Source organism: Lissotriton helveticus, chromosome 2_1 (assembly GCF_964261635.1).
Source record: "Lissotriton helveticus chromosome 2_1, aLisHel1.1, whole genome shotgun sequence".
NCBI classification, from domain to species: Eukaryota; Metazoa; Chordata; class Amphibia; order Caudata; family Salamandridae; genus Lissotriton; species Lissotriton helveticus.
The window spans coordinates 669,262,075-669,282,675 of record NC_136059.1 but is presented as its reverse complement, the minus strand read 5'-3'; the positions used below and the strand labels follow the sequence as shown (position 1 = coordinate 669,282,675).

Below are 20,601 nucleotides of genomic sequence, written 5' to 3'. Positions count from 1 at the left end.
TTCCAATAAAATTCTGGATCCAAACCAATTTGGATTTCGAGAAGCACATAGCAGAGGGACTGAGCTTGTTGCGGCTTGTGAAGGCTTGCGATCTATCCTGTACAAAGGTGGGAAGGCTGCCTTGATCCTCATGGATCTCTATTCGGCTTTTGACACAGTAAATCACAACATTTTCCTTGACCAGCTCTCTGAGCTTGGAATAAAAGGTCCTGATCTCAAAGTACTCTAATCTTTCCTGTCAATAGGGAATAAAATGTGGAGATGAGAGCATACTCCTCAGATCAATTCAGGCTGACATGTGGTGTACCGCAGGTCTCCTCACTGAAGCCAACTCTTTTCAATCTATATGTTACCACACTGGACATACTCATCAGATACTTCGGCTTCTCAGCCATCTCCTACGCTGATAATACCCAGTTAATCATCTTGGTATCCAGCAACCCAGAAGAAACACTACAACATTTTAACATCTGCATGGCCCAGATTAATGAATGGATAAAGACCAATTGCCTAAAACTTAACTCTGAGAAAACTGAGGTTCACCTCCTGGCAATGACACCGCTTTCTGGTCATCTAGCTGGTGGCCTATAGACTTGGGCTCGCTGCCATCACCCATGAGAAAGGTAAGAATCTAGCTAGGGAATATCTCTGATGATAAATTGACCTTCAAAGATTAGATCAATGCCCTGGTGTCAGCAGTCTTTTTCATCCTAAAGATGATTAGTGAAATGTATCCCTTCATTACGTCTGACATGACTGTTCTAGACCTATCCAAACTGGATTATGGTAATGCATTTTTTCTAAATATCCCAAAAAGATTCTTTCAGAGATTGCAGATGCTACAAAACGCATCAGCACAACTGCTCCTGAGCATCCCCTAGTACCAATTCGTGTCCCAGGGACTTATCAAACTATACTGGCTACCAATCAACAAAAGGATTACATTTAAATCACTATGCATAGTCTTTAAGGTGCTACGTATTATTGGCCCAGACTATCTGAGAGATCGCTTCACTTGGTACTATCCATCAATATTTCTAAGATCATCTGCTGCTAAGCTCCTGGTGGTCCACAGAACTAAAAGAGCTCACTTGGACGGGAAAAGGTTAATTGTAGTAACAGCTAAACTTTGTAATTCACTCCTATTAACCCTAAAAGACAGTCCCAATCTTTGGTCCTTAAGAAAATCTTTAAAAGCCTGTCTCTTTAACAACTAGTACCAGCAACGTTCAGCATCCTGTATCATCCTATTGTTAGAAGCAGCGGCAAGACAACTCATGGCATTTGAGCGCTATACAAATATTCAAATCAAATCTTCAAAACCTCACTTCAGATTAATTTTACCTCAATTTTTGGGGGTTCTCTGGATAAACAAAGGCACCTTATTTATACTAGCAAGAAGCTGCATGATCTTTTGCTTGCCATTGCCTTCCAAAGTATTACTACTAATTGGAAATGCACATCTAATATATCCACTAAAGCCTGGTGGTAACCTATCATCATCGGTGAGATAGAGTTTACACAATCTCTTCCTTTGGGTTACAGAATAGAGAGGTCATATGCCAGTCCCTCACATTATATTTAACCACAAAAAGTGCATTTGTAGCCACTTATCTATATTTAAGGCCTCATTGTTTTTAACCTTCTTGAATTGTTCAAATTCTATGTTATACTTCTAGTTTATATTTGCTCTTCTTTATTTGCTTCTATTTTGTCGTTGTTAATTTACTTATGTTATATTTATAATGTATCTGAATGATCATTTTATACTGATACATATTTTATTAACAATGTTAATTCTGCCCCTCCCCTTTCTCCCTCTTCATTTCCACAATAAGCACATATTTAGCAAAATTAAGCTTGATTATTTATTCCATGAAATATACATTTTTTATTACACATGTATTCATCATTGTATTTTATCACAACTTGCTTTTATACATTTTACATTTACAAACTTCTTCTTAGGCAAGTTTGTTCAGTTCTTGGTAATATTGTATTACTACTTATTGTTCTGTATAAATTATGTTTCCTAATAAAGCTTCTTTGCATTGAAGATTTATGTGCTATAAAAAAAGAACATGAAAGAGTGAGATAAATGGGCTGGAGGTGTCTGGTGGTGGATAAAAGAAGGTGGCATCAGGGCAACACAGTCTTGGTACTCTGCACCCTGACATTCACAAGAGCCGGCTGCGGACGTATGAGAAAACGTATATTCATGGCACTCACTCTTTTAAAAAATTATGCACTGATCCCACTCGTAACCCCAACAGAAATGTGCCTGGGACTAACATGACAACAGTGGGAGTTCTAGGACTGTGACTATTGTCCACATGCGAATACAATTCTGGTGCTCGAAACTACTATGAGGATCCTAACAAAATGTTTAATGTGTTGTCTTACCTGAATACGAATTACAGCTGCAGATTGTAAATCTCTCATGGTTAAATTCCCAGATGTCGCCACAAATTCAGACAGAAGTGATGGGACAATGTTCCAGTTTATCACTATTTCTCCAAAAATCCCTGGGCCACGCTGTAAACTACATAGGAGAAAGCTGTTGTTATGTTCTGTACACGTATAAAAAAGACATTTTTTCAAGTGTTTAATTAAAGACAGGTATGTAGCTTCACTACATTGCAACTAAGAATAATCATAGAGTTAACAAATTAGACAGTAGTTTTATATAAAGACCTAAAGCATTTTGCTTGGCCTATTTATTTGAGTTCGGTAACCTTCAGTAATTTATCAAGAGTTGACCGTTGTCAGAGCCCTATTTTTGTTTTCAGTACATTTGTTTCAGGAATACCAAGTTTAATCTTATAAGTTAATTTAAAAAGTACTCCTCATTTTGTCTTTTTTTGACCATTGCCTGCTTATACTGTGTAGTTTCTCCTTTCCATAACCTCTGATGCATAACATTTGCCCTCGTGTCTGTGTTTTTATTTTCTTTGTTTTTGGTTTCTCGATATATTGCCCATATATTTTTATAATGCAAAGGTAATTTAACCAAGTTAAATGCATGTCACCAGTTGCTTTTGTGGCGTGCATGTAACACTTAGGATTTCCTTTTCTTTAATTAATATAAAGTACCTAATTAGTATTGATCACAAAATCTTGGCTGAGGATAAAAAATAAATGATTTTGGAGCAAATGTGAATGTAAATGCATTTTTAACAAGGGATTTGCAAATATTGTTGATTAATGATAATTATACGTCAAATAATTCTGATTTTTTTAGAAAGAATAATAGCATGACTGCTGCTATATATACCAGACAATTAGCATGCAGCATCTAATTTATGGTAACATGTTAGTTTACTTTTCCAAGGGCATAGGTAAATGCCGTTGATAGATTTAATGGTGAATACTACCGAATGAGCTAAAGTACAACACAATCTTTTGCCATTCTGACAATCTACAGTTTTTCATTTATAAACCCTAATGAAAAGAATTGGCACATCCATTTAAAACTCTGTACGAGTCGACGACAGAGTGGGTGCAGGGAAGTGTGCTGGTGTTACTGAAGTAAGAGAGTAAAAAAGTGGTAACAAGTTACTTTTATTTTAGTCCATGTGGACATGGGTCACAATTCACCAAGCCGGCATCTGTAATATGTTGAAATGGTCATTTCTTATGCCACTTCATGGCCCAGCATGATAGTATTTCTTCTAACATGGTGCTTAAAGGATTTGACAGGTTAGAGGCCCTTGAGAGGACAAAACGTGATGGGGTTTCTTGGAATTCTTTCCAATTAAAACTAGAAAGAAACTTTTTCACAATATCTGCATTTTTAAAGCTAACTACAAAACTGGAGTTTTATTAACTAGAAATACAACACTACATGCCATATTGTAAAATGATTTTGTGTATTTGACTTCAAGTTAGAGTAAAAGCTTTTCCAAGGGTAAAGTCACCTTCTTGATAAAGAGAACGTTTATCCTCACAAATGGTGTTTTCTAAGGCAAAATTAAGCCAATATGCAGTGTTTTACATGCAAAACTATGTATTGATGCATGTGGTATCTGTATAGCACGGACCTAGCCAAAGACAGTGGGGAGCTGTACACAGTCAAAGACAAGCATAAATAGTTAATGATTGATAAAATGTACAAAGCATTTTTGTGGTGGCAAAGGTGCTGATTTTAAAGAATCGTCCCGTTCCGAACACAAAAAGGCTTTTTAAAATGTACAAAACCCTATTTGCAATTCAGTAACCAATTACCGAATCGCAATTTGGGCTTGCGATTCAGTATTAGGAAGGGGAGAGTTTAGGTAGTCCCTTTCTGATACCGAATCACAGTGGCATGTATGAATGTTTTGCGACCGAAGTGCAATCGCAAAACATTCACATTTTACCACCAATGTTAAGTAGGTGATAAACCATTCTTAAATGGGAAGGAGTCCACGAGGGACCTCTACCCTCTTGAAAATGGTTGTAAAATAGTTTTTAAGAGCAGGCAGTTGTCCCACGGACCACTCACTGCCTGCTCTTAAAAAATGAAAAGAAAACTTCATATTTTTCTTTTTGAAATGCATCCTATTTTCCTGTAAGGAAAACTGGATCCATTTAAAATAAAAAAGATTGTTTTATTGAAAAGCAATTATGGACATTGTGGACTGCTGACCCCAGCAAGCCACAATTCACAATGTATCGCAAACTGAGCCTACCTCATTAGTATTCATTAGGTAGGTCAATTTGTGACTTACTGGGACACACATTTGTACATTGCTGCTCGCGATTATCAAATAGTGAATCGCAAAAATTAGCTATTTGATAATCGCAAGCACAATTGTGTGCAAATGAGGTCCATAGTTTTTTAAAGAGGTGCGTCTCCAAATAAAATTAGACTCGTGCTGAGGCAGGCCTTATAGATAAGGACATGTTGTTCCAGTTCCTGGGTGCATAGACTGAAAAGTCCTGCAACCTTATTATTACTTTTTTTCTAGTAGCTGGAACATCCAGACATCCAGTATGTTATTCATTTGCGTGCATTCACATTGTGCATTGTACATTCGGGAGTCAGTTTGCTGATTTAGAGAGATGGAACAACAACGCATTGATAAATGTTATGAGAAGGACTTTGTCATTGGCAAAAATTAACCAAACGTAAATATGAACATAAATACAAGTCTTTATTGTGGGTATTATAACTATTTCTATTATTTTATATTCTATTTGTTATGCTCCCCCCTATATGCTTATAGCCTTAACTGTGGGTTTTATAAATATCTTAACTATTTTTTTATATCTTATGTGTTATTTTTTTTAAGTGTTTTTATGCATGATTTTAATGTTTGTGTTTGGTTTTAAGGCAATTGGCAAAATAAATCTTTATTATGTTATGGTAAATACAATTGTGTAACCTATTACCATTTTGCATTCCAAATTTTATGTTGGAGAATACTCCTGTAAAAGTGTGAATGTTGCAGTTTTCCAGGAGTACTCCAGGAATTCTTTGTGACTCAAGGAAAGTTTGAATATGGGATCTTGGCTTATACTTTTTTGACTGTGCCACCGTGATTTAGACGTACAATCAGAGATTACCAGTGTTCACAAGCTTCCATACCTGATAGTGGCAGTTCCATTGTACATCCGCGATGGTTCGCCAATGAGAATTTGACTGGACGAGGGAGCAATTGCGACTGTACCCAGTGCTCCCTGGTCCCCCAACACAATGATGGTTGCAGTGCCTGCAATACCAAAAACATGACATCATTCTACAATCCAAGGGAGTATGAGAAAGACTGATGGTAGCACTGGTTCTGTTATGATTTGCTCAACGTTGCTTCAGTTACAACGTTTTATAATATTTTAAATTTTACAAGTGCACAAGCAACTACCAGTCTTATTAGAAATATATGATTTTCACATATCACCAGCAGACAACAGATCTGACACCTGAGGTAAAAGCAGACTTGCAGAGTAACTGTGAAGATAGTTGTACTTTTCAAATATGTTTATTTTGAAGAATTATTGCTACTGTGCACAATCTTTTCTTACACATGAAGTGATTGCAAGAAAAAAAGACAATGGTGTTATTTTCAAAAGCAGTTTCAATTACTAACAAAGCAGGTAAAATACTTTATAAGATAACTAACAAAATAAGCATCTACCAATGCTAGCAAATCGCACACCATGAATGTGAAAACTGTCCTTGAGATTGTAACGCTAAACTGCACTGTAGAGAAAGGAGCCTGCTGGCTGTCGATCATCCTTTTCAAAGGAGCACTCCTGGAGAAAAACATTAAAATAGCAAATATGTGCAAATCAGAGATGGTATTGAATGATTACTCTTCTCGTTTCATATACAACTGTGGTATTGTGGGTGCAACACCAACGTTTGCATATTAGTATTTTAGCGCCAATAGAAACCACATTGATAGAGATATGTAATTGCCATTTTGAACACGTTATACATAGTGCTGAGTGCTGCAGCGTTCTAGTTCTGTACAACTGCAGGCAAACTTACTACACCAATCATTTGTATTAATTCCAAGAAGCTTACAGGGATTAACACCTGAGTCAAACGTCTAATGGTTAAATTCACACCTTTAATTTATGCTGCACGTTGATCCACTGAGCTCCATAACTGGTTTCTTAAGTATTTTGGGGGGGGGGCATTTGATGAAGATGTCATTTTTTTTTTTTTACAAAGATTTGCACGCTTTGGCGGCAGATCTATTTTGTCAAAAATTAGTGCATTTTTCTCTATAGATATATCTTCCTGATTAGCATGTTTTGTGCGGTGTAGGTGTTTTCTGAAACTTAGGCTGTGCTCATTTTTTCGATGCTCGAAATTCAGCACATGCTTCTCCATAGGAAATTCGTCTGTAAACCGATAGAACATCTATTTCCTTCCAAATGTAAACAGTATTTGAGCCATATATGAGAATAATTTAAATGATCAGAAGAATTATAGTCTACTATCCTAACAACTGCTGTATATGGGTCCTTTTACATTTATGACATTTGAAGTATTGGCAACGTCTGATACATCATTCAAAAGTGTTTTTAACATACTCCTAATATGTTTATACGTGGCTTGACAGTGCAGCCTATTTAATTAATACAAAAAGAGCGTTCAGAAGTATCACTGAGAGAGGTTTGTGCTCTGTCCACATATTGGTTTCACTCAGTACAGCATTTGATTGAGTAGAAGTTGTGTGGTTCCACTAAAAAAGTGTGCTTGTGTTGCACTTTTTGCCTTTTGGGAAAGCTTTTGCTTAATACAGAACGATTGCTCTGGCCATGGGTGACCAAGAACTGATCTGATTATTATGAAAAGTTATGCAAAAGGAAGTTGGACTGACATATTTACTGTGAAATGCATATGTCGAAGTCAATAGGCATTTAGGAGTAGATTATTTTTGCTCTGCATTAAAGCCTGTAAAGAGGTATTTTGTTAGATGGAATCTCAAAGTGTACTGTAGCAGACATAGGCTTTTGATTTTGGTTACCCCTGCAGCTCCCCGTGGAGACAGTAGCTTTGCATTGTGATAATCTGTGCTAAACCCTCCTAGAAGAGATAGCACTGATTTATCAACTGTAATTTTAAGTCTGTATGCTTGATGGTCGCCTTGTGGGAAAACTTTCTCTAAACACAATATACCCGAGTTGGTTATGGTGACAAGCCAAAGATGATGGAGATAAGCGGGATTTGGTTCACTAGTGAAAGGTATGTCTGATGGCCTATGTTTAATCCAATTATGATTAAAAGTTATCACAAAGACATAATCATAGTTAAAACCAATAGTCAAAGCCAAAATACATATAGCTGTAGATTGCTATCGCTTTGTGTTACATGCTGTAGAATGGTATTAGGTGCCATGAAACGTCATAGATTATTGTAGTAGGCAAGGATTTGGTGTTGCCACCCCCCTCCAACAAACCCTCAGACTTCCACTACGATATTCATTATTAGGTAGTTTCTGGAGGGATTTTGTAATGTTTTGTATATGTTAATTTTGTAAACATTTGTAATTTGACTGTTCACCTGATGTCTGCTTTTAGACCGACATCCTAGATGCAGTATTCCCCCAAACATTTTGCCTTCATCCTCTTACTTTGCTGAAGTCATTTCTGTTGGTGGTAGGTACCTGCCTACAGCACACACAAAGGAACCTGGCACAAGGCCTGCCCTGCCTTTTGTCATCCTAGACAGTTTGACCAGAACCAGTTTTGGAGGTAGGTCTGGGAATTCTCCACAGAAAGGATGGCACCTGGTATATAAGTAGGACCTTAAGATCCACTCGTCAGAACAATCCTGGAAGATTCAGAAGAAGGACCATCCTGCTGCCCGGAAGGACTGCCCTGCTGCTGGAAGGACTCCCTTGCTGTTTGCAAGAAGGAAGATTTGACCAGCTTGCCTTGATCCCTGGCTATCCAGAGTGACTCTAACAGTCAGTTTGCTGCCCTCCTATGTGTGCTACAGGGACACAATAAGCTTCAATAGGCCTCTGCAGGAGTGCGTCCTGATCCCCAAAAAGTGGTCACCATGTCCTGGACTACTTGCTCGTATCAACAAACAACTGACCCGCTACGTCGAGGACAACAACATCCTGGACCCATCAAAGTCCGGTTTCCACAGCAACATCAGCACCGAAACCGCCCTCATCACCGCCACGGACGACATCAGGATCCTGCTCGACAACGGGGAAACAGCAGCCCTCATCCTCCTGGACCTGTCAGCTGCCTTCGACACGGTCTGCCACCGCACACTACGAACACGCCTACACAGCGCCGGGATCCAAGAGAAGGCTCTGGACTGGACCACAGCCTTCCTCTCCAGCAGAACTCAGTGCGTCCGCCTCCCACCCTTCCGCTCCACCTCCACCGAGATTATCTGCGGCGTACCCCAGGGCTCTTCCCTCAGCACAACACTGTTCAACATCTACTTGGCACCCCTCGCCCATGTCACCAGACAGCACGACCTCAAAGTCATCTCCAGGTGCTATAATAAGTTTGATTTATTTATTATCAAAAGTTATCAGAAAGGGCAGTAGAATGCATTCATTATTATGAAATATATATGTCAAAGCAATGTAGCTTTTAATGGTGGATTATTAGTGCACATGTTTAAACCTGCATTTCATTACATGAAATCTCACAGATTATTTTTCTTTTTAGGCAAAACTTTTTGTGTTTGCTGGGACGAGAATGTCCCCTGCATGGTATATCTTGACTTCCCCTTCCTCAAGCACCTGACTGCATTCGCTGTAGCGTTACACTCTTCTAAGCATGAGCCCGACTATGCAAGTTCCTGAACCTGTCCTGTGACCTGGTGGGACATGCCGTCATCCGAAGACTACTGTCCCTGTCCAGGGTATAACACATAAAGTGGTGATGGCAGGACACTGTCTTTTGAGATTTATACTGTGACCCGTACTCTTGATCTATATGACCGACAGGCACATCTTTTTTAAGTTCTGCGGTAATGTGAATACACAGAAACTTGCACTGAATTCTTGTGTATGTTAATTGCATGTATATGTGTAATGTACCCGTAGCACATGTTTGGTATCTGTGTCTCAGTGGGTCTAAGAACTGAAGCCAGTGGGAATCACTTTGGATGCCTCTGGTCTAGCAACGAAAAAATACTTTCATATCATTTGATATTTCCAGTGTTTACACTTGTATGTAATTCATTTACAGCATCAGACTATTTTTATGAATTTTACATTTTCATGTTTTGTACCCTGCATGATGGGCCATTCTTATTTTGCTGGCACCGGCTACAGCATTTTCAATGCCTGAAAAGTCATCGGTGCCTCAAACAGCAGAGCCAAGCCTACACCTTTTCACCAGGAATTCGAGATAATACGCCAATCATGGTTGTGAGGCAGGAAGAAGCAAACCCTTGGGAAAAAGCACTGAAAAACCTGAAGGGGGGGCTGGCGCAAGAAAAGACAACATGACCTCCAGAGTAACAAGCAGCAGGAGAGGCAAGAAGTGGTAATGATTGGTGATAATTTAACAGTGGTCAATCTTATGACATGGCTCTTATCACCATCAGAAGAGAAGTTCTTAAATTAGGACTTACTTTCTGACCTAACAACCAACTTGTGTACACTCAGACGAGGATTGACCTCTTTAAATTCGTCCGTAAGATGAAACTACACAAATATTTCAAAGTTAAACCCACGACTAAAACTATGAAAAAGAGATCTAGTATTGGGCCCGTAACTGACATTTTGATAGGAGGAGATTTGCCAGTTTTGGAAACATTGGAACATCTATACAGGGCGGTAACTGATGATATTGGGAACACTACAGATATTGTGCAAAGAATAGAATATGTGGGCATTGAACAACAGACTGAAGAAAGTCCTTTCAAGCCAGTTTCACATTTTGTTCCACAAATGCCTTGTGAGGCTATCGACGTGCTTTGGGAAGCAGTCAATAATGAGCTATGAATATCACGAAGGATCAAAGAGATGCATAGAAAAAGCTAGGAAAAGACCTTTCACTGGTTTCTAAGCCTTCGGATGAAGGCGGAAACGTTGTTCTTCAGACCAAAGAACGATACTGAAATGAAGCAAGAAGACCGTTATCGGACAGTAGGAATTATGAAAGATCTACTAAAGAGAAATATAATGACAGCATTAAACAGTGCCATCTACTAATAAAAAAATGGGATGACAAATCCATGTTGGGGATAGATGAATATTTGTTTTTGAGAAACGTGAACCCAATGACACCAACATTTTATCATATTCCCAAACTCCACAAGGACAGTCAGAATCCTCCTGGCAGACCTATAATATCCTCACAAGGAGGTCTCACGGAAGACCTGTCTATGTTCATTGACCATTTTTTATTTCAGGCAGTGTCACAGTTGTCATCCTACGTGAAAGATACAAAAGATTTTTTAAATCAAATTGAGGCATTGAAGTGGGATCCATCCTATCAGCTAGTTGTATTAGATATAGCTACCTTATACACCTGTATAGGACACTTCAGTGGATTAAAAGCTATTCAATTTCACCTGAATAAACGTCCATTGAAATATGCTGAGCACAATGTGATGGTGCTTGAATTCACGCAGTTCTGCTTAACGAATAACATTTTCCTCTTTCAAGAGGATTATTATAAGCAGATCTCGGGGACTGCGATGGGCACTTGTTTCGATCCCAGCTATGCAAACTTGTTTGTTGGCTGGTGGGAGGAGCAAGTGCCCAGGTCGCATCAGGGAGTGCAGGGATCAGGGGAAGTCATTGCCTGGAACAGGTATATTGATGACCTTTGCTTGCTGCTTATTTCATGTGTAGTGCACTGCATTCTGCCCAACTACTGCCTCTAAAACAGGCGACCATCATCAAATGATATTGTCCATGGTGTATCATTCTTTTCCCATTTCAAGACGGCCAAAAAGTTGATTCTAAATGTGGTGCAATACTAGAATTGTATTTAATACAATGAATTATTTCTCACGATACCATTCCAAGATGGCTATCCACTGCTGTGTTTTATTGTATTTGCTATTACAAGCATAGGTCTGCTATATTAGGTGGGAGCATTGTTTCTTTTTCTACTTCTATTCTGGTAATTAATCTTGCAAATGTTGTTGCTTTTGTTGAGTGTTGGATGAATGCATTCAAGTGCAAAGATGAGTGACAGAGTGCACTCATAACCCCATCAATGATGAGGGCTATTTTCATTTATAAGAAAGAGCTATTGGCATTACTAATGCATGTTTAAAAACATAACTTCACAATTGGAAGGAAGAATAGCCAACTGGGGGCACTGAAAAGGTAAGCCAAATCTGGCAAAAGTAATATAAAGCAATGTGGTAATAAAAAGTCACTGATTTGAAACTAACCCACTGCAAAGGGAACGAAAAGGAGCAAGAAGAAACACGTTCATCTCATAGTTTTTCTTACCATCAAAAGGAGATATTTCTGTATTATCCACTGCTATCAGCTGAATGGAGTACCTCTCATTGCCTTCTAGCAAGCCATCCTGTATTGCTTGCAAAACTATCGTTTTTCTTGAGTCAGTCTGCATGATGGGGAGGGGAGTCAGGGAACCAAAATAGCAGTGATCAATGAAAGGTGTTTAGTATTAAAACAAATACATCATTTAAGATAATGTCATAACTAAAAACTGCGGTAGTTTGACATGTAAAGAAAAGTATCTGGTTGTTGGTAATGCCCTGCTCAGGGGTCTTCCAAACTCCAAAATGGAACATATGATTTTACAACACAAACAATTACAATGCATGCCTTTACAACGTGGTTTTTACATTGCAACTCCCATTACATCACATGATTTTACAACGCAAGTCATTACAACGTATTTTTAAAAACAACCATTACAACGCATACCATTACAACACATACCATTGCAATGCATAATACTTTTAGGGTAACAGTGGGGAAAGTGTTGGATAGTGTAGTGGTAAAAATTACTATTCCTACTCCAGTGAGTGCAACATTAGGGATGGTGTTGGATAGTGTAGGGGTTAAAATTACTATTCCTACTCCAGTGAGTGCAACAGTAGGCAAAGTGTTGGATAGTGTAGGGGTTAAAATTACTATTCCCATGTGCACCAAAACTCATACCCACCCTAAAACTAATAAATCTCCTTTACTTACCTTATAATGTGTTGTAATGGCATGCATTGTAATGGTATGCGTTGCAATGGCATGCAATATAAAGGCAGTTGCGTTGTAACAGCTGCGTTGTAAAGGTAGTGCGTTGTAATGACTGCATTGTAATAGTTGTTTCACCCCACAATGGCACCTCCACAGCACATCTCATCCATGGCCAGAATAAATATGATCACATCACCAACATACAGATGGAACTCCATTGGCACGCTTTGCCATCCTGCACCATCTTCAAAAGACAGCTGCACCATTTATTTAGGCATCATGACCATCACCATCTCTTGTGGTTCTTGCAACACCCAGTCATGACACCATCAGATTGCAGACTAAGAAGTGTAAAAAATGTGGGGGGCGGAGCTAGCTCGCAACCAAGATGGCTATTTGAGCTGAGAGCTCCCCCGTCTTGTGAAATATCCGTTATTTATCCTGCGCGTGTAAATGCTCTCAGCTGCCCATAGCATAAGGTCTGTGATACTGGGCGATTGTGGACTTCGGACGATGTGGGTGCGAGCCTCATACTCACCCGTTGACCCTGAAACGCACTGTGCGGCCTGGCTGCATGGACCGTGCCCGGAGCCTGTGGACTGCTTTGAGGGGCTGAGTTGCTGCCTGTGCCGCGTCCGCGGCGACTAGACTTGGCCGGCAGAGGACTTGGCGCTCTGGGTTCCAGGAGAGATCATTCCCCCCCTTACCTGCTGTGATGCCGCTGGTAGGCGAGGGCCCTGAGGCGGCATCGGCGGACCTGATCCCCTGGCGGACCACGGGGCTTACACTACGGGGTGCATTTCTGCGGCTGGTGGGGCCGCCTGCGCCTGGAGGCGGCATCTGTTCCTCCCCACAGCTGGAGAGTAGGGGTGCTCAGAGCAGACGGAGGCCGCGCCGGTGCCTGGAGTGCTGCGGTGGCGCTCGTATTGCTGCTCACCCATGGCAGCTGGAGGCTGGGTGTCTATCCGGGAGCAGAGATGTCCAGAGAGATGAGGTGAGGAGAGTGTGCCCGAGAGAATAGACAGGGTATGCGGCAGTGGCCTACGTTGACCCCCCCGTTGAAGACTGAAGACATTGTTAGTACTGAGGAGGCAGGGGTCTGGACGAGGTGCTGGGTGTCCCTCCGGGGCTACGGAGCGCTGCTGCAATTAGCGAGTGGTGCAGTCGCACTGGGGCTTATACCAGGGAAGGCGCCGAAGAGGACATTTGCGGAAAGGCGGGAAGGCGGTGGCACCATATTCAGATCTGATGGTGGGTGGCGGGGGTGCCCTTGGGGCGTTGCATTGCCCCCCCGGACAACGTGGTAACTCGGCGGCTGATGCCCCCCTCCCTGAGCTGAGAGTCTGGCCGCGTGGCGCTGCGGACACTGGATTTCTGGAGGTGGTGGTGCTGACCCCACTGCGCGACTGCTGACCGCCCGAAGGCACCCCTGACTTGTAGTACTGACCTGAGAGAACACATAGGAGTCCTGCTGGTTCGGGCCCCCGTATGGATGTGCGACTGGCTGCGGTCTGGAAGAACCACGGCAAGAAGGGAAACCAACTGGACACCCCTAAGACGGTGCATCTGAGATAGGGACTGGGGCACAACGATCCGGAGGGTGACCTAACAAGGGGTATTTCTTCGCTCCGGGACGCAGGGGGTCATCTAGAGACGCCAGGATTGGACGCGCGGATCGGCCTCAACCCAAACTATCCTTTGACCCTAAGAGACCCAAAACTGGTGAGTCCTCAGTGGGAGAAGGTCCTGGGGAACAGGAGTCTGCAGAGGAGCCTCCTCAACAAGATATTCGTACCCTGCTATTGGCTATGGAGAAGAGTCTGCAGGGGGGGATTGCCTCGCTGGGAACCAAGATGGCACCTATCGAATGGACCGCATGGCGGAGAGGCTAGACAAACAAGCGGAGAGGATCAACATATCGGAGCGCCGCCCTCCCTGGACTCTGAACATAGGCAGTTGAGCAGAGTGATGCAAATATTGCAAGACAAGACAGAGGATTTAGAGGATCGCTCCCGAAGGTGCAATCTGTGCATTACAGGCCTGCCGGAAAATACACACACCGGGAATATGGAGGTGTTAGTTGAGAAGCTCTTAAAGAAATTACTGGGTGAGACGGCCTTCTCGGAAAAGTTTGTGGTGGAGAGGGCCCACCGCTCTCTGGGCCCGAGACCAAAGCCAGGAGCGCCTCCGAGGCCTGTGATCGCTAAATTGCTCAATTACAGAGACCGCGACGTGGCATTAAAACTAGCAAGAGAGAAACAGCCGCTAAAATACGAGGGCTCGGTTCTTTCACTGTTCCCGGATTTCACTGCGAAAGTGCAGGAGACAAGGAGGCAGTTTGTGCCGATGAAACGCCAATAACGAGAGATGAGCACGGACTATGCGATGCTATATCCAGTGAAGCTGGGGTTAACAGACAGGGGAGGTCCAGGATCTTCACGGATCCTAAGGTTCTTCAAAAGACACTCAAGGACTGGCGTAGAGAGTAACGACCCTCCTCGAATAGAGTGGCGGAGGAACAGGGGGGTTCCCTGGAAGAGCAGGACTAATGGTGACACTTGTGGATGGATTTCCCAGCTTGAATTGAATTGAATTGCGCAGATGGTTTTGACGAGGAACACTACGGAAAGTGGGACATGATGGTACCTGAGCACCTCTTTCTCATAGGCGGGCTGCTGCTGTGTGTGCTACGAATTGTGAGGGAGGGCGCGGGTTGAATTGGTGACAATGACATGATAAGAAGGCGTGCTGGCAGCGAGGTCATTATATGCAAATGTATGCTGCTCTTGTTCGGGGAAGTGGTTGTCCAATGTTCTGACATTAAGCTAATTGCTGTACCTGTGCGCACTAATGGGCAAGGGGATCCAAAGATCAATGGGGCTGCGCCTGAAGTCGACTAAAGTCTCAGTTGAGTGCTCGCTTGCACTCCCTATGATTAGTGTGCTTAGGACTAAGGATTATGATTACACGCTGGACATCATTGCACCGGGACGGGGGAGGGGCGGGCGGCCATATGTTTGTATTCTGTATAGCGATTGCTTTTTTGCTGGCTACCTGTGCCCCCGCGTGTATTCCACTGTGTTGGTAAAGTGGGTTTTGTTTTTCCTTTTTGGTTGCAGGGTTTCAGATACGGTGGGGAGGGGGGATGATCGCAGCCTAGTTGGGGATGGGCAGGCATGGGTGGGCACGGGACGGGGGTGGGTCGGCGTGTCTGTGCCTTGTGGGGCTTGAGAGGGGAATTTTTACAGTTAGAGGGTGTTTTTCACAAGTTACCACATATGGCAGTGGCAGGTTACTATGTTAGGATGTATGATCAGACACTATAACTAGGATACGTATACAGACTGCTGCGGCCGGGATGACTCCAACAGGGGACGCTTTGGACACGCTGACGCTGATGACCTGGAATATACGGGGTCTCAACGACCATAGGAAGGTTAGAAAGGTCCTAAAATACTTCGCTAGACAAGGTGTGGATATAGCACTATTACAGGAGACGCATCTACCGCCTGATAGCCACATACTGCGATACAGGGGCTTCATGGGCAATATACACGCAGCTGGGTTCACATCACATGCAAAGGAGTTCTTATGTGGGTCAACCCGAAGACACTACTGACGATAACCCCGCTTGTGTCGGACAGGGATGGACGATACACGATTACAAGGTGCTGTGGAAAGGGCATGGAGCTCTGCATAGTGAACACATATGGCCCCAATTACGACCACCCAGACTTCTATTCAGAGTTAGCAGCCAAGATCATGACACACTCGGGAGGGGGGGAAATACTCTGAGGGGCGACTTTAATATGACCAGACAACCGCACATAGACAGGTCAGATGGCCCATACCGGCGCCCTTCGGCCTCTGCTAGAGGTCTGAAGACACAACTGACCCGGCTAGACTTGTGTGACATGTGGAGGCACAGACACCCCACACTAGGGGGTTACATGCACTACTCGGCCCCATATAATATACACACTAGGATAGACTAGTGACTTGTCACATCTCAATTAACTTCCACAATTCAAAGCTGCGCAATACTTCCTCGCACATATTCAGACCATTCACCAATACTGTTATCGGTAGCCACGCCGGCGCGGCGCATACCGCCATTTGCTTGGCGATTTCCCCCATACTCTTTACTTGATGCCCCTTTCAGGGAGGAGCTGGCGACGGCCATTGAGATATTTTTTGACACCAATGTGGGTTCCTGGAACGTTTCAGAATGTCTGGGAGGCGTTCAAGTTGTATATCAGGGGAATCACTATCTCAAAACACTTGGGGGTCCTCAAATCGATTAGAGGCTGACTACAGGTCTTAGAATCTAAACTTAAAGAGCTGGAGAATAGACGTCTCCACGATGATAGCGAGGCTCTCACCCAGGAACTGGCTAAAGTACTCCAGGAGTACCACGAGGAGGCTGATTCTGTAGTCAAACACTTAGGAAAATACGCAACTGCTATATCATACGCTGAGGGGGAGCGCCTGGGAGTGGTGCTTGCGCAACTGGCTAAGCGATGTAGGGTCAGGAAGGTGATACCTGAAATGAGGTCCGCGACGACGGTCGACCTTCTCTCGAAAGCACAGGTGGCGGAGCATTTCCGGGAGTATTACTCGGCTCTGTATGCCTCACGTGGCCCCGCACCAGAAGAACGCATACTTGATTACCTTTCTCATATAGAGTTGCCCTGGCTTTCCAATCTGCACCGCGATTTCTTAGTGCGCCCGATAGAACGGGAGGAAATAGTGTTGGCATTGTCGGCAATGAAGTCCGGGGGTGCGCCGGGAAGTGACGGCCTCACTGTGGCCTTTTACAAGGCATTTACGGACCTCCTGATTCCTCGACTGTTTACCCTCTTTGAGGATATGGCAGACCCGGGCACTATGCTGCCTACAATGCGAGAGGCGATACTGGTCGCTATTCTCAAACCAGGAAAGGACCCGGGGGACTGCTCTTCGTATCGTCCCCTGTCGCTATTAAACGTGGATGCGAAGATATTCGCCAAATTGATCGCCAACCGCCTCAGCCCTATGGTTACCTCGCTGGTGGTTCCAGAACAGGCTGAATTTGTACCCACTCGCAATCTCACGTATAACCTCAGGACAGTATTCGCGGCATTCCAGCACATGCGTCCGGAAGTCCCTGCGGTCGCGGTTTTCCTAGACATGGAAAAGGCCTTCGACTCTGTCGAATGGCCTTTCCTAAGACATGTATTGTGTCGGATGGGTGTGGGACAGCTGTTTCTACAACTGCTAGCTACGTTGTATACCTCCCCTGTGCGAATACCACAGCCACAGAGGCATTCGATTCCCCACATACAATCTGATCGTGTCCACATATGCGGATGATACCCTTTTATATGTATGGGATCCGGAAGCCCACTTGTCAGCGGTGCTCCGCGAGGTGGTCTTATTTAGCTCTCTCTCGGGCATTCATGTTAATTGGAACAAGTCCCTCATGTTTCCACTTACTCCAGCCACGAGGAAATTTGACTAGGAATACCCCATCTAATGGACTACGGATGCGGTACGGTATCTGGGGATCCGACTCCACGTGGACTCGGAGGTAGTCCTACGGGAGAATTATGGCGTGGCTGTCTCCAAATTGGAGGAGGATGTTGAAAAATGGATCACTCTGCCACTATTGTTGCTGGGACGAGTCTCACTTATGAAAATGATCGTGCTGCCATGTTTTTTGTTTCTGTTTAGCAACATTCCTATGGTTTTATCGACCCATTTCTTCCGGCAACTACAAGCATTAATGGTCTGACTGGCATGGGTTGGGAAACAACCAAGAATGGCGTGGAAAATACTTATTCACCGGTATGCGGCGGGAGGCCTGAATGCCCCTGATTTGGAACTCTATTATCGCGCCGTGCAGTGCGCGCACGCCTATCACTGGATACATGGCCCGATTAGCATTCCACACATATGCATTGAATCGATTGTAATAGATCCGACAACTTTGCCAGCGTTGCTTGCAAAACCCCGAGACCGACAGACGGGCTTCCTTGATTGCGGTCACGCATGCTTGGCATCGGAAAATGGATGTCCAGGCGTGTAGCCTACTATACGCCCCGAAAGCTTCTATCGCTTGGTGCGTCTGGCTGATCCCATGCATGTATAAAGGGGTGTTAACGGCACTGAGCGCGTTGAATATCCACAACATGGGTAATCTGTTTGCAGAGGGCACTGCACGCACCTGGGGAGAGATCGAAACAGACGATACCTCCTACCCACTGTTGTTACATTTTCGGTTCCATAGGGTAAGACAAGCACTAAGAGACCTTTTAGGGGAGGATATGGAGGAACCCGGGCGGTTACAGCTTTCGATTACGTTGTTAATGCTAAAACCCCTGCTAAATTAATAACCAATTTGACCGTATAGCCCTCTCGGAGAGGACGGCGGATTACGCCAAGCCGAGACTAGCATGGCAAATCGACTTACAAACGGAACTACACGAGGAGATATGGCAGTACTGCTGCACAAGCACGACAAGAATATCTCTCAATGCCGTCATAGGTTACTCCACTTTAAATACCTGAACAGGACTTACTACACCCCTGAAAGATTACATAGATATAGACTGCGAGATAGCCCTAATTGCGAGAGGTGTGGACCCCAAATTGCTGATTTCTTACATGTAGCTTGGTCCTGCCTGGAAATCTTGACATTTTGGTACGCCGTGTATAATGGGGTTAGCGGGATTACCAACTAACACTGACACCTGACCCTTTATTGGCCATACTAGGTTATTCTAAGCCCCTACGACCGGCACACCGGAGGTTGGTCGACTGGCCTTCCTTCTGGCTAAACGGTGTGTAGCTCTCACATGGATGAGAGGCCCAACCCCTACGTTGACGCAATGGTCCAGGGAGATGACATACTGTTGTACACAAACGGAACTCTACACCGACCTACTACCCCCTCGTAATCGGCCCCAAAAATTTGGTCCAGGTTTCTAGATAGGGGACAGGTACAGGATGCGGCGGAGGACGAGGATGTAAATGAACAGCCTAGAGCGGAAGACTCGATTGGGGACACGGCACCATCTTGTGGAATAACGCACTGTAGACTGGACGAATGGCATGTTCATGGTGGGAAGGACAGGAGGGGCCCTAGACAGGAGTGAGGTTGTCAGCTTCTCTGCGTGGGAGGGCCTTTCGACACGCAGCTTTATTGGTCAGAACTATTGTCATCTACAAGGGATGCACCTTATCATCAGGAACCTACCAATGTATTTATGAACACTGTTTGTATTTCTGCTGTCACTAATTACTGCCAATGACTGTGATGGTTGTTTTTTCTTGTAATGCCAATAAAAAAATTAATAATAAAAAAAAAAGAAGTGTAACAAATGTAAAACAAAATAGCGGGACTTTTCCATCCATGCACCCAGGATCTGGAACAACATCCTCTGATCATTCACAACTGACCTAACACTGCTTCCATTTAGTAAAGAGTTGAAGAGGCACTTCTCTAAAGAACACTACATTACAATGCATTAACAGTCTACTAACTAGATACCTCTTTCCTAACACTTACTGATTTATGTTTGTATTTGACTAAAAATACACTTTACTGCCTTTTAGGTAGGCTAGGTTCATGCTATTGAAAAGACACATAAATAAATGCATAAATATATACATGATTGGAACCAGCCAAGAAAAAAACATTTTGTGAAGATTTGTCAACCTGACCTTGGTGTTAGATATGAGACAACGCTCAGTGACACAGAGCCTTCCAAGTGCACCGGGCATATTCCAGTGGAAAAGGGAATTAATGAAATGCATGGAATCTGATAATACAGCTATTAATACATAAACTCAGGGGTAGTACTAGGCAGGTGATATGGTGGGACACGAGTCTCCTGAATTAGCAGAAAAAACCAAAAATAAATCTTCCTTACAGTTGAAGATGTATGCAAGGTATGTGGGTTTGGTTAACTTTTCTACAACAAACCCCTGTCTGATATAAAGGCATGTAACATGCATATTAAAT

The 20,601-nt window shown here is 43.4% G+C and overlaps 1 protein-coding gene across 1 annotated transcript in view; it reads right to left on the bottom strand.

Annotated features, from left to right (window-relative positions):
• The window catches only part of ADGRV1 (adhesion G protein-coupled receptor V1), a 2,034,994-nt gene that overhangs the window by 1,109,111 nt on the left and 905,282 nt on the right, over nt 1-20,601 (bottom strand). The window contains exons 60-62 of the mRNA XM_078677778.1: nt 11,883-12,000; nt 5,570-5,693; nt 2,404-2,542 (exon numbers count right to left, since the gene is read on the bottom strand). Coding sequence (XP_078533904.1) covers nt 2,404-2,542; nt 5,570-5,693; nt 11,883-12,000 — 381 coding nt within the window. The remainder of the gene's footprint in view (nt 1-2,403; nt 2,543-5,569; nt 5,694-11,882; nt 12,001-20,601) is intronic.